General features: G+C 35.4%; 1 protein-coding gene across 1 annotated transcript; it reads right to left on the reverse strand.

Annotated features, from left to right (window-relative positions):
- Nucleotides 1–440: 440 nt before the first annotated feature.
- LOC102598079 (DEAD-box ATP-dependent RNA helicase 50) lies at nt 441–14,298 on the reverse strand. Its single transcript, XM_006356877.2, has 8 exons — nt 13,907–14,298; nt 12,672–13,207; nt 11,852–12,046; nt 10,497–10,684; nt 3,543–3,756; nt 1,507–1,638; nt 1,233–1,408; nt 441–1,107 (listed from the first exon to the last, which is right to left on the reverse strand). The coding sequence occupies exons 1-8, from the start codon at nt 14,232–14,234 to the stop codon at nt 879–881; spliced, it is 1,998 nt and encodes a 665-aa protein (XP_006356939.1). The 5' UTR covers nt 14,235–14,298; the 3' UTR covers nt 441–878.
- Nucleotides 14,299–15,660: the final 1,362 nt, after the last annotated feature.

Raw genomic sequence — 15,660 nt, forward strand, 5'->3', positions numbered from 1 at the left:
CCTTAGTATAGTATAAGTGTGTCTCTGGGATTTCAGGCATAGGTTGGGGGGTACTTATGCACTTTCCCACATATTAAAACTATAACTTGCATTTTTTATGTGTAAATGTAGATGGTTTATTCAATCTTACCATTGTTGACCAATTTTCAATTTTAAAAGTAGATGGTTTATCTTTTTTAAATTGAAAATAAACATCTTGTGAGTGATCAATTAATAAAGATAACAATTATTTATCCTCAAACAATTCAAGTGAAAAAATAGGAAACATGACAACAAAATCGTTCTTTCTCATAGCTATTGAATATTGTCTACTAACTAAGAAACAATAGATAGGAAAAGATAATGTACTCAAAGTTGCTACATAAAATGGTAAACCACTGGATGAATGTACTTGTAAACTCAAGAATAGAGAAACATGTAGACTCCAAGAGGAATCGATGGAGTAATCAGAGAAACACAGAAACTGGATTATAGGGTTCAGCAAGAATATTCCATACACAACAAACATCTATGCTGAAATCATGGCACTAAAAACAGGTTTGAAAATAATTTACCCCCTGGTTTTTCTGTCTTCGTTTGAAAATAATTGTCCAGGTACAAGATATCCTAGACAAATCAAGCTATGTAATTAACTGTTCTAGTATTAATGAAAATTAGTCCTTTTTCGGCCGAAAAAAGGATAGAGCTAGAACAAGATTGATCTTTGACAACAGAAAGGATGATCAGTTCTCCTCATTTGCGATCCAGGTATGAGAAGAAATAGGTGTGCTCAATAGAGGGGAGGCACATAATGGCAGATGACGATAAGGTTTTGCAAAATAAAAGCCTTTTTGAATTCTGTCTTGTTTTCCAGGTTCCATGCTCCCTTGTGCAATATGCTAAGTCAATATTGATGGCACATCATGGAGTGGATGGCCTTTGCTGTTTCTTTCCATAACCCTTCGAGCAAGAGAAACTTGCTTCCCAACGACAAATATGAATGCCTTTCCTTTTCCTCCAGCACCCCTGGCAGTTCTGCCAACACGACGTACATATTCACTAGGGTCTCGGGGATAATCAAAGAGGACTACGTGGTCTACACCTTCAAAGTCAATACCTCGGGATGCTCTGCAACATTGTTTAGAAGACATCAGTTCAGATTTCTTGTCCCTTCTTCTAGTGAGGGAAACAGCTGAAGTGCGTCATCTAACTGACACAAATAACTATCAATAAAGGACTCTGCTACAGCATACCTATCAGTGCACACCAAGAACAAAGAAACGTCCACCACCTTTGAGCTACGAAACTCCTTCATGTTTGCAAGTCTGCTTTCTTGGTCCAGTGCAGCATGGAACGGTAAAATTTTTATCGCGAATCCTTTCCTATCAAAGCGCTTCAATGCGTTCTCAACTTTTCTGCAGCTATCAATCTGCATATACATGCAGGATCTAATTTGGAATGAGAATTGTCCTATGTGCGACCCAAGAGTAATAAACATACTTGCAGGAGGAACTAAGTTTTATTCACCTTGTTACAGAAGACAATTGTTTTTGGAACTGGGCTACGTTCCACCAGCTGAAGTAGGGCATTCTTTTTGTTGAGAAAAGCTGTGTCCGGACTTTTTTCAGCTGTTTCATCTCCACTGCAATCTACAAGGACCTGGTAGTGCAAAAACAGACAGCATCAGTCCCATAGTTATGAAGACATGCATGACACCATGCCCATATCGTTTTTTTATGAGTATCATGGAAGAAGCCTCTCGCTGTTCGAAAAAGGAAATTGTCTAGGTGTTGTTTGCAGCATATGTTAGCCCAGTTCTCTTCAAGAAAAGCTGCTAATTTTTTGGGCAGGAGTCTATTACTTGCACTGCCGCGAGATATTCTCAAATTTCTGTAGTTTTGTTGTTTCCATTTGAACTTTTTGTAATTATAACATCCAAAAATTTCTATCCATTTTCACTTGTACACATCCATATTGATATTCTTTTCTCCTAGCATGGAACAAAATTGTGAAAATTCAATTTTACTAGGATATGGACTGAGAAACAATCACCTCCATAGAATGTAGGTTGCAACAAAATTGCTACCGTAGTGTGAACAAAGAAAATGACATAGTTTAATTGCCGAAGCACAAATATTAGAAGGGTAAATCGAAGAAGAAGATAAGTATATGGGAGGAGTGATGATAAATCTAACACATCATAAGCAACAAGTATTAGAACTTAAGATTTCTAATGCTCGACCATCATGGGCTTCACACTCAACTCTTATGCAAATCCAAGTACGGAAGAGAAGTGTTGGTACTAGATATCTATTGGGATTTCCCTAGATTGTCAATGTTAGTTTACAATAGAGTATTTCAAGTAATGCAACGTATCTACTCAATAACTTGGATAATGAAAAGTCAAAGTGCAAAGCATTCTTTTTCATCCACAATGAAGATAATTGTGAGAACTACATAACAACCAAAAAATCATCCAACATCAATCATGTTTAATTTGATCTCTTTTTCTTCTTTTTATTGGTATTGGCATAGGGTGCAGGAATACAACCCACCTAAACTTTCATTTCCAAGCAGTTAGTTCCGTTTGTTCACTGATGGGATCATAAACCACTTTGTCTCAGTCGTAATGTTGTATGGAACGCCCCCACACCCAGGACCTAAAGTAATAAATTAAAGAGGGGCTCTTTGGGTCAAACTTTCTTCCTATCAGACAGGACAAAACAACAAAATAGAAATGGAGAGTTCTTTCATCCCACTGATAGAAGTCTAAATAGAAAAATATTCTATCAATTACTTTGAGAGGAGAATCATCGGTTTATCATAAACTGTTCTTACCATGATGAAATGTTGATCAAATAATTGACCACACCAAAAGACTTCTACTTGTCTCTTTTTCATAGACAGGAATAACAGGGCTAGTGCTCACTGCTAGCATATGAGGTTAATCATTTATATGGAAATCAAGATCTCACTTCGCTAAGGCAAGAAGAAACCCTGGAAGTACGCGTATTAAAAATAATTTACTTTGACCAAGGCAATCAACCAGAAATTACAATTAGACATATCCTACAGCTGAAACAAAGAACATTTTTTTTGATAACCTGAAACAAAGAACATTCTTTACAACTTTTCCTAGGAATACTAAGGATTTGAATTTATATCTGGAAATCATATCCTACAGCTGAAACAAAGAACATTTTTTTTGATAACCTGAAACAAAGAACATTCTTTACAACTTTTCCTAGGAATACTAAGGATTTGAATTTATATCTGGAAATCATATCCTACAGCTGAAACATTACAATTAGACATATCCTACAGCTGAAACAAAGAACATTTTTTTTGATAACCTGAAACAAAGAACATTCTTTACAACTTTTCCTAGGAATACTAAGGATTTGAATTTATATCTGGAAATCATAACCTTTTTAAAGATGCTCTTATCACCAAGTTTATACAAAATATTAGGGCGCAGCTTTGACAAGAGAATAAGGCTACAACCAGAAACTAATTTGCGCCATTCAGTAAATTTGTACTTATAGGAGTAAAATAAGAAATACCTCTTCCAAACCAGGGCTTGTACGGTGCATACCAGGACCAGTCACTAGTTCGCAATCAGGAAAACTTTCTACCAACTTATTGTATATGTCCATGGGCAAAGTTGCAGTCACAAATAGATATTGTGTGATGATAGGTGATGAATTAATCAGGCATTGAAATGCAGTCTCAAAATCCTCATCATTGAAGAGGATGTCAACCTCATCAAGCACAGCACTGAACAAAGATAAACATGAAGTGTTAAAACTGTATAAGTAACTGATATATCATATTTTCAGTTTCTGGTAAAGAAGTATATCAATTTAGAAAAGGACATGTAAAAGCACCCAAGTGTGTTGCTTAGCGGTTAATGAAGCTAGATTGAACCACGAGAGACCAGGATGCAAATCTCATTAAAGGAAAAACACTAAGGGTCTGTTTGGAAAGCCACCTGGTAATTGGAATTGGTGTAATTACTAGGGTAGTAATTACCAGCCTAGTAATTACACTGATTTGTTTGTTTGTAATTACAAATGTACTATTTGGATGCACAATTGCAATCATAAGATTATATTAAATTTTAAAAATAAAAGTTAATTATTTAAAATTTATATTAGACAAATAAGAAACTTTATAAATGATATTAAATTAAATATTTAAGATATAGATTGTCTTTTAAAAATATATTAATTAATAAACATATGTTCTTAACTAATATTTTAAAAACACAATTGATTTATATTTTTCAAATTAGTATATTTCAATTGAATTAATCATAAAAACTAAAAGTACAAGATTTCTATGAACATCATGAAATGCATGTTTGACAAAAAATATATTATAAATAAAATGTCATAAATTATTAAAATATTTAACAAAAAGATAATCAATCAAGTCTAACTAAAAAATAAGTGACTTGCAATGTGAAGTCTCAAGTCAATACTACTAAAACAAATGAGACTGAAAATATAACATAAGTTCTAAATTCAAAACCAAAAATTCAACATAATACTCGTATGTGAAATTTCAACATAACATACATATATATGATTTTTTTTTAAAAAGGAAAATGTAAGTGTATAACCTTACTCAACAATTAATTCTACTTTAATTTAAAAATTAGAATACTAACAAAATTATGTTGATGAAAAAATAAACATGGCTTGATTTATTTTTTATTTTAAGTTCTTTTTTTATTCTTTACTTCATATGATTCCATGAAATTTTTTCATATTATCTATTTTTTATAATTCAGAATCAGCCCACAATCACAGATGAGGAAAAATTATGGTTGGAGAGGCCTTTTGAAGAGCAGGAGGTGCTCCACAGTGTCAGATTATGCGCAGAAGACAAAGCCCCCGGTCCCGATGGCTATTCATTTATCAGTGCTTGTTGGGACTTTTTGAAGGTGGATATTCTCCAGACTATGGAAAATTTTCACTCTCATGCTTTTTTTGAGAAAAGTTTTAATGGGGCCAAAGAATTGAGAGATTATAGGCCAATCAGTCTGATTAGTAGTATTTACAATATTATCTCCAAGACTCTAGCTGAAAGAATGAAAAGGGTGATTGAGTAGATAGTAAGCAAACACCAGTTGGCCTTCATTAAGGGTAGATAAATTATTGATGCTTCCCTTATTGCAAATGAATGTGTTGACGCTAGGCAGAAGGCTAAGAAATCTGGAATCCTTTGTAAACTAGACATTGAAAAGGCGTTTGATCATGTTAACTGGAAGTATTTGATCAATATTATGAGGGTCATGGGTTTTGGGGACAAATGGCTTAAATGGATTTATTATTGTATTAGTACAGTGAAGTTTTCTGTTCTTATTAATGGATCCCCTGAAGGATTTTTTCAATCCAAAAGGGGATTAAGGCAAGGAAACCCTCTCTCTCCTTTTCTTTTCATCATAGCCATGGAGGGGCTTAGCAGTATGTTGAGAATCTCTACAACCAATGGTGATTTGAGGGGGTTCACTGTTCAAAACAGGGAAAACATCTTACAGATCTCACATCTTCTTTATGCAGATGATGCTTTGATACTTTGTGATGCAGAGCCTTCCCAACTAATGCATTTGAGGCTGATTCTTACTGTTTTTGAAGGTATCTCCAGCCTTCATGTCAATTGGAGAAAGAGCCAACTGTTTCCTGTCAATGAAGTCCCAAATTGTTTAATTCTTGCCGGTATTTTAGGTTGTGAGGTGGGTGCTCTACCTACTAAATATTTGGGTCTTTCTTTGGGCTCAAAAAACAAAGCTGTTGATATATGGGAAGGGGTACTTGATAGATGTGAAAGGAGGCTTGCAAGATGGAAAGCTCAGTACCTGTCATCAGGGGGAAGGGTCGTTCTTGTCAACAGTGTTCTAGACTCCCTTCCTATTCCAGACAAAGTGAGGAAAAGCATAGATAAGTTGCGGAGAAACTTTATTTGGGAGGGGAACGGGGATAGCAAACGTTTGCATTTGGTCAAGTGGAAGACCCTCATTTCTAGTAAGAAGGCGGGAGGACTAGGAATCAAGAATCTCAGAATACAGAATATGAGTCTATTATTTAAGTGGCTTTGGAGATATAACACTGAAGAGCAAGCATTATGGAGACAGGTTATACAGTGCAGGCATGAACAAATGGGACACTGGACTACCAAACCAGTGACATCCACCTATGGAGTGGGATACTGGAAATCCATCAGGAATCTATGGGAGGTGTTTATAGCAAATACAAGGGTCAGGTTGGGCAATGGGAAGAAAATCTCTTTCTGGAGAGATGACTGGTTAGGGAATGGGCCTTTGATAGATCAATTTCATGATCTGTTCATTTTATCCTCCTTTCCTGATGCTACAGTTGAAGAACTTTGGACTCTACAAGGGTGGAATATTGTATTCAGAAGGCTCCTTAATGATTGGGAAATCCCAAGAGTTACTGATCTCTTTGGTAAACTCGAAGGTTTCTCAGGCCTAAAGGAGGAGGAGGATTCTCTCACTTGGATAGGCGGCACCAAGGCTGTTTTCTCTGTCAAAATAGCTTACAACTACTTAATGGATTTGGAGCAGTTCAATGACCCATGGCCATGGAAAGAGATATGGAAAGCAAGAGCTCCTTTTAAGGTGGTTTGCTTTACTTGGCTAGTTGTTTGGAAAGCTTGTCTCACTCATGATAAACTTCAAAGAAGGGGTTTTCATCTATGTTCTAGGTGTTTTCTATGCCATCAGGAAGCTGAAACCAATGGGCATCTTTTCTTGCATTGTTCATTTACCAGACAACTTTGGCAACTTTTTGCAGCATTAGCTCAAATTGCTTGGGTGATGCCCTAGAGTACGTTTGACCTAATATGTGGTTGGAACAATATACAAGGAGAAACTTGTCAAGAGTGGTGGAAGATTGTTCCAGCTTGCATATAGTGGACAATTTGGAAAGAGAGGAATGCAAGATGTTTTGAAGGCAGGTGCAGTTCAATCAAGAAGATCAAGAACTCCTGCATTTCTCTTCTCTATTTTTGGTGTAAAGAAAAGTTAGTTGATGATGTTGAATCATTACTAGACTTTATGGCCTCTTTGTAAGTTCTGTTTGAGGTTGTATCTGTAGATATGATATACCAGGCCTTTTTTTAGGGTTAACATGTTACCAATTTCAAAAAAAAAAAAAAAAAAATTAAACGAAAAAATAAAAAGAAGAAATTAAAAAGTAATCAGCTTGTTATTACACCATGTAATTACCAGCAATTCACAGCCTCTCCCTGAGAATTGGATAGTGTAATTAGCCCCTGGCAATTACACTCAATTACCTCAACAAGTAATTACATGGTCAACCAAACACACCAGACAGTGTAATTACACCCAATTACACCAAATCTAATTACCAGGGTGGCTTTCCAATTAGGCCCTAAGTGATTTCCATCTTTTAAGGTTTGATAGACAGTTACACAGTATTATTCAAAAAACACATGAAGATTAAGAAAGAGGAGCCATGCAATTTTTGGGGGGTACAAGTAAAGTTGGTAAACTAAAGAGCATCTGCAATTTATTAAATATCATGTAGCAACCATATAGATGGCAGCTTATCTCAAAAAAAATAAAAGTGGCAACTTCTTCAACTTCATTAATCTTTCTTTTGCCATTACTTTTCTAGTTAAAGGAACTTTTCATATCCCTATTCTTTTTTTGATGACCATGGCGTTCGGGACAGCTTGTACGCACCTTGACTAATTCCACAGGGTACTTGCCACCTCCCACTACCAACAAGTATCAGGTAACTCTATCCACCAAGACTAGGATAGATGGGAAGAACTCAACTAGTGTTTTTTGTCTCTGCTGGGATTCAAACCTACTGATACCTCATGGTTCTCAATCTACTTAATTGACCACTAGGCCACACACCCTTAGGTGCTTATTTTTTTATAAAGGTAACAGTTATGTTAATATCAACAGGTATACTACACCAAAACAGTGTAGTCCTCAAAAGAAGGTCAGTTATAAATTGGAACCCCATCAACCAAGAACTTACACAACCTGTCTAAAACATCAAAAATATTTTCAGTTTGTATTATAGGGAACTAAGCAATTCATCATGAACTTTTGAATATAACATTGCTTGTCCTCAAACCATCTCTGATTCCTTTCTGTCCAAAGGACAACTAAATGCATGCAAGGACAATCTTCCATCTCTCTTCTCTGTAAGCTGCATTTCCATCTCCATTCCATCAATTCAAAACATACTTTATTTTACCTGGCATGACCCACTTGATTTTTCTCAGAGTAATGAAAATCTTCCATAACTGATTTGTCCATTTACAGGGTAAAAAAGATGGCTAATCGTCTCTGCCTGTTCATTAAAAGGTAGCATCTGGAGCATAATTAATTCTTCTTTTGTTCAAATGTTTAGGAGTCAGAACTTTTTCTTAGGCCAAGAGCCATGTGAAACAAGCTACCTTGTTAGGTATTTTCAACTTCCAGATCATCTTCAATGGCCAACAACCCACCTGATTGTTGGAGGCATTAAGATCTCTGTATGCAGAATTAACAGTGAATTTTCCTTTAACATCATACTACAAAACCAATCTGTCTTCCTCTTCTGTCAAACCATTGAACTGGACTAGGGTGTTATAGAGATCAGCAATCCTGAGATATCTTCTAAGATTGAGATTCCATACTTCAGCCACTATTGCTTGTTGTTTCTCACATAAAGTGTACATCTCTGGAAATAGATGGTTTAGTGTGTCCTGCCCTATCCATTTCTCGTTGATATTTTCATCCCATTCCCCACTTTGAAGTCTACCCTTGATTGGGAGATTGGCCATAGGTTTCTGATGCATCTCCTGATACTGCAATCGTATGGAGTTGTCATCACCTGTGTTATCTAGTTGTCCTCTTCTCCATACCTAGCTTTAATAACTTTCTTCCATAGCTGGTTATCTTCTGTATTGTACCTCCAAAACCATTTTGTCATTGGGCTTCTATTGTGAATCTTCATGTTCCTTATTCCCATTCCCCCATGTATCTTGCTTTTTGTCAGAATTTCCCATTTGGCTAAGTGAAACTTTTTCTAATATTCCTTTTCATTGCCTTGCCAGAAGAAATTCCTCCTTAGTATCTATCTCTGTAATACATTATCAGGAGCAGGGAAGATAGACATCATATATGTAGGTAATGCATCAAGCACGCTGTTACTCAAGGTCAATCTTCCTCACCGGGAGATGAATTGACTCTCCCAATTGGTCAACCTCTTTTCACACTTCTCTAGTATTGCATTCCATACCCCTCTTGATTTTCTCTTTTCTCCCAATGTCATGGCCACTGCCCAAGTAGTTAGTAGGAAGAGCTCCTATTCTTCCATTCAAAGTATCAGCAAGTATTTGGAAGTATACAAGTATACCAAAAAGTAAAGAACCTACAAAATGATAAGGTTCTCTACAAAAGACGCTCAATCCTCTATACATCCCAGAACTACATGGGTGCACAGAAAAATAATGAGGGATCAGAAGCTACTCATCAACCCAGAACTTATTTTTACCCCTATTTCTCTCTTTCCAGTTGATCCACATCAACACCAAAGTAACAACATCAAACATTTCATTTCCTGCTCTTCCTCCTGCTTCATCCAACTTTCCAAAAAAACAACAAGTCCTTCACAAATTTAGGCATCACTCAAGATATATCAAACCAGCTAAACATATCCCACCATAGTCTGGTGGTCAGGCTGTAATGTAGTAAAAGATGATCTATATCCTCACCCGCCACCTTGCATAAGTAACACCAACTGATGCACACAAAATTCTTTCCCTAAAATTTTTGGCAGTCAAGATCACCCCTCTAGCAGCTAGCCATGTGAAAAAACACCTTCCTCGACCGTCAAAATCTCCAATAGTTATCAAATTAACTGAAGGATAAAATAGTAGTATTATGAAAGCAACAACACTCAAATATGCTAGCCATTGGTGAATGGTGATTGTACAGTTTTATTTGATTTAAGACTACTACTTTTAAGCCAAAGCTCATCAGACCTTGCACAATACTCCCTCTATTTCAATTTGTTTGTCTTACTTTCCTTTTTAGTCCATTTCAAAAAAAATGCTTCTTTCCTTTTATTGGTCACTCTTTAATTCTAATTATTGGTCACTCTTTAATTCTAACTTACCACATGGCATGTATAACACCACAAGATCAAAGGGCATTTTGGTACATTCTTTACATATTTTTAATATAAGACCACAAGATTCAAAAGTCTTCTTTACTTTCTTAAACTCCGAGCCAAGTCAAAACCAGACAAACAAATTGTAACGGAGGGAGTAAAAACAAGACAGTAAATATATCCACAACGTCAACATCAATTCCTTCAGCCCCCCCAAGTAAAAGTGAGAATTGAACAATTGCATTAAAGATATTAAAATGCAAGAAATTGAAAAACGGCTTTAACTACTCGAGGAAATGTAATACTACTGAGGCAAATTAAACAGTTTTGACTATTCAAGCAAAATGTTAATACCACTTGAGGTTAGTTAACTGCAAGTAACCCTCTTTGATAAGAAACATAAACCGACCAGGAGTTGCAATAAGAACGTCCAAATCCTGTCTTAGGTTCTCCAGTTGAGTTCTCTGGCGAAAACCACCAGTAACAACCATAGAACGGAATGGAACACCAGATTTTGAAAATGAACGGCAAGTATTTAAGACCTGCAAAAGTTGCAGGAGCAGAGTAAGTTTGTTTTGTCATTTTGACAAGTAAAATACAGCTAAGCAATGTAAGTTCTTACGTATTAAAAAATACAATTCAAATTTCAGCATAGTCTATCAATAGATTGTATGATGAGGCTTTGAATTAGAAAAATCAGATTTAACAAAGGAGGGAAAGAGAAAGAACAAGCATGTGAAACAAGAAATTCACCCTTGGAACTTGGAAGAGAGATTCAAAGAAACCAAAAAATGTCAAACTACAAACAGAAGATCCTTTCATCAGGCAAAAAAATCAGTAAGCGCTAAACCAAACGGTGTACTAGCTGGTTGAGACAAAACATGCTCCGAAATTCTAGCTACACATTTTGGGAAAAGGGGGACACTGATGTCAAAATCATCAATTCTTGTTCAAAATGTAAAATTCTGAGTATAAACTATATAGATCTCTCAAGCAATTTGAACTGGCAAGAGAAAGTAATTGGGGGTGATAAAGCATGATGTATATTATAACCATTTGCAATTTTTGATAATCTCATGTGCTTTATCCACAAAACATTAGACTTACAATCAATACATACTCTAATTTACAAACATCTCTCTCAAGAACTACTATTATAACCCAGTAAGTGGCTGAATGAATTAAAGTTTTAACTATTAAAAGAATGAGAAGCAAGAAAAGGTGAATACATGAAAAGCTAAAAGTATCAAGGCCGAATCATGGGAATGGTCTATTTGAAACTAAGGAAGGAATAGCACCTGTTTAGGTTCTTTACCCTTCATACATTACGAGATTCAGGTGCTAACAAAAAATAGTTAGCCAATGAGTTATTACATAACAGTAATCACTGTAATGGCAAATTGTACTTTCCCTGTACATATGGTAGAAAAGCAGCAAATGTTTTATATTGAAGATACACCATGAAAATTATAAAAATACAGCATGGGGACCTTGACTAGGAAATCAGTGCAAAATATATTTTATAGCAGTTCTCACACATCTTTGATGATTTAGGTGAAGTTGGAAAATATCACACACGTAAAGGTATCTGCTGGTAATTGACTATGCTTCTTTTTCTCTTTCCATTTTCTCTTTTTCTCGGTGTGGTTAGCAGAGGGTTGGGGGATAAGTGGCAGATGTTCATTAGTGAAAGAGGAAATTTGACAAACCTGAGAAGCCAATTCAGCTGTTGGTGCCAATATTACAACACGAGGACTTTGAGGTGACGGTTTGCTAAGTCCTTGAAGTTCTTCTTGCCTAAGACGTTGAATAAGTGGTAGTAGATAAGCCAAGGTCTTTCCAGATCCACTTTGATCAGATATTATGCAGCTCTTTCCAGCCATAATGGGTTCAAATGTCATAGACTGCAAGTAGTCTATAATTACTCCTTGTAGGAAGCATCAACAGAGATTTCTCAAAATAAAACATGGGGGAGCCATCTAAAAGCAGATGACAGACTGCAACACGAAAAAATACTTAAAGCTGGAATTACTGGACTGTATTTTGACGGAAATGATGCTTCACAGGAATCACTACATGAAATCACGAATAGCTTGAAAACATGCAGATGAAATATTTTAAAAGCAGTCTATTCAGTGGCCATGTAATAGTTCATTGAAGCAGAGGTAAAGATACCAAGATAGATATATTGATGAGGCAGTAAGCTGTAAACCTTTGTAGCACTTTCTTTTTGCTTTGTTTCATCTATAATACCTTACCATTACCAAAAATAAATTGATGATGCAGATCATATTATCATATACACGAGATTGTTGGCATGCTAACCTCTACTATGCATCAGAACTGCAGCAAAGCAATGAGGTAGACTGGAACATTGACTATTCAATGCAGGAAATCTTTGTTGCTCGGACTCTTCAAAATTGTTGTTGGACCCTTCAAAATGCACTACTTTTGGAGGATCCGATACGCACCCATCAGCATTTTTGAAGAGTCCGAGCAATATAGTTGGAAATAAAATAAATAATCTACCTGAATATGTGAAGGGCGCACAAAATGCTGATTCCTTAAGGCTTCTATCATATAGTCACTGCATCCCATATCCTGAAAGGATTTTCTACTAAAGAAATTGTTCCGATCATCCAAGTTTTGCCTTCCTCTGGAAATTTCTTCCCCCATAGATCTGTGATGAATTGATTGCCCTCCGCCCCATCCACGCAAGGAAGAAGCAGAAGCTTTTGATCCAGAATCAACTAATTGTGCAGATTCTGCATCAAAATCACCATTATAGCCTTCATCTTCCATTCTGATTATTTTTGGGGAATTTTTTCTGGATTCTAGCTGTTGAATTTTGGCAAGAGCTCGAGCACTGAGCTTTTGTTTCTCTTTTAAATGATCGGGTTCACCATATGAACTTGTTGATGATTGAGAAGAGGCATTTCTAACATTGTGCTCATCGTTTTCAATAACATCACGTTCTTTGTTTTTTGTGTAGCTTTTTCGAACTAGATCTCTCATTCTTCGAAATTTCAGTCTGCCAAAGTTCCCTGTCGATCCCCTATTAGAAGCTGCAGAACGGTAACACAGAACATCTCAAGGAAAACCTTAGAAAATAATTGCCAAGCACATTTGCAGATTTACTAGAGGGATACAACATATCTGATTATTCTTTTGACTTAAAAACAGAAAGCAATACACATCCGAAACATTATGGAAATTTCAATCCTTCAATTCTCATGTTATAATCAGTTGGTGAACGTACACTATCTAACAACATGGCTTGGCAAGTAGCTAACAAATTAAATTATATACGTTTTCTTTTCAATTGATAATTTAAACATGATAAATAAGTTACAATCCTATGAACAGTGAACTCAATACTTCTCTCTATAAGAGGATAAGTAACGGGAGTAAACAAATAAACAAGGGGAAGATTGTTCCATATACACTGTAAACAGCACCACACATTCCTTTCCTCTATACTTTATACCTCGTTTTGGAAACTATAAACTAAATACGCGTAAACTTCATATTCTCCATTAGTAGAAAACAGACTGAAACAAATAAAAGAACCCAGTCCTTTTTTGTTTCATTTTTCCCTTCGGATAGCTCATATTGGCTAGTACACAACACATTTCACAAGAAAATCTCAATACACAGATCCAATTAGCATCATATACCCGTTCATTTTGGATAGTACAATTCAAAAGTTAACAGACCCTAAAATCAAAGGTTGTGCTTCAACAAGCCAAAACAGTTTTCGTTACCTTGATTGATAGTGATGTCGTTGTTGTTGTTGTTGGGAGAAGGGAGAGGTTTCCAAGAGAGAACTTCGTTGGAAGGGATAGGAGAGTTAGAAGAGTCATCTTCAGCACCTCCCCAAACAATAAATTTTTCTCCAGTGTCTTCATCTGTGAGCTGGTAAGCCCCAGGAGTGTCCAAAGGCACACGACTGTATGTAGCTTTCGTTGCAACCACAACCCTTTTGCAATTACTGCTTCCAGCGTTTCTCTGTACAAGATTAACATTCGCAGATGGCTTTTGGAATTTGAAACATCCGACTGTCAGGGCTGGTGGTATTGGTGCAGCAAGCATTGTGGTTCAATTTGGGAAGGAGCACTTCACAAAGCAAACGCAATGTACTATATAAGATGAATGTTTGTTGTGGATAATTGGAACTTAAAAGTTTAGTTATTTTTCTTGAGGGGTTAAAATATATTATTAATGAAATCCATTATTTTTTACAATATGAAGGAAAACTAATTTAATTGAAAAAATATATTTAAAAAGAAAACTTAATTCAAAATAATAACCTAAGGGCCCGTTTGGTTACTGGATAAGACATGAGTTAGTATAAAATGTTGCATAAGTTTTACTATGTTTGGTAGCATTTTTATGTCAGGTATAAAATTCAACACACATAATACTACGTTTGGTTAGAAAATTAGAAAATTACATAACTAATACATGAATAAGTTATGAGTCAATTTATGTATTATTTTATGCAGGATAGTAGATGGAATAAGTTATACCTGAATAACTAATACATGAATAAAAATACAAATTGACAACTTTACCCTTCACTCTCAATCAAATATACTTCACTTTTTTTTAGAAAACTTTCAGATCCTCTCTACACATTTCTAGATCTAGAGTGATTGTTCATCTTCCCAGAAAATTTGATTTTGTACAACAGAATAGTATGTTTCCAGTCATTTCAACTATAGCATCTACTTGAGCTTAGTTACTGCTAAAAGCATAACTAATACATGTATTACTAATACATGCATAACTAATACATGTATTACTAATACATGCATAACTAATACATGTATTACTAATACATGCATAACTAATACATGTATTACTAATACATGCATAACTAATACATGTATTACTAATACATGCATAACTAATACATGTATTACTAATACATGCATAACTAATACATGTATTACTAATACATGCATAACTAATACATGTATTACTAATACATGCATAACTAATACATGTATTACTAATACATGCATAACTAATACATGTATTACTAATACATGCATAACTAATACATGTATTACTAATACCTGCATAACTCTAACCAGCAACCAAACGGCTCCTAAGTCTTTGAGTGTATAAATAAATAAAAAAAGACCTTTGAGAGTATAAATCTATATCTTATATATTACCTTAAAAGCATGAACTCCTAACTTGAATGTTAAATTATATAATATCCCTAACTTAGGTTGTGATTCGATGAGTTGTGACTTTTTCGATAAGTTGTGATTTTTTTCAAAGGGTTGTGATTTTCCGATGAGTTTTGACTTTTCCAAATAGTTGTGACTGTTACAAAGAGTTGTGACTTTTTCAATAAGTTGTGACTTTTTCAAAGGGTTGTGACTTGTCGGAATGGTCATGACTTTTCAGATAAGACACAAAAAATATTTTTTCATACTACCCTTTGTGACTATAAATAGAGGGGCTTCCTATCATTTTTCAACCACAATTTTTGTTTAATCTTCTA

The sequence above is a fragment of the Solanum tuberosum genome, unplaced genomic scaffold (genome assembly GCF_000226075.1).
Source record: "Solanum tuberosum cultivar DM 1-3 516 R44 unplaced genomic scaffold, SolTub_3.0 scf00237, whole genome shotgun sequence".
NCBI classification, from domain to species: Eukaryota; Viridiplantae; Streptophyta; class Magnoliopsida; order Solanales; family Solanaceae; genus Solanum; species Solanum tuberosum.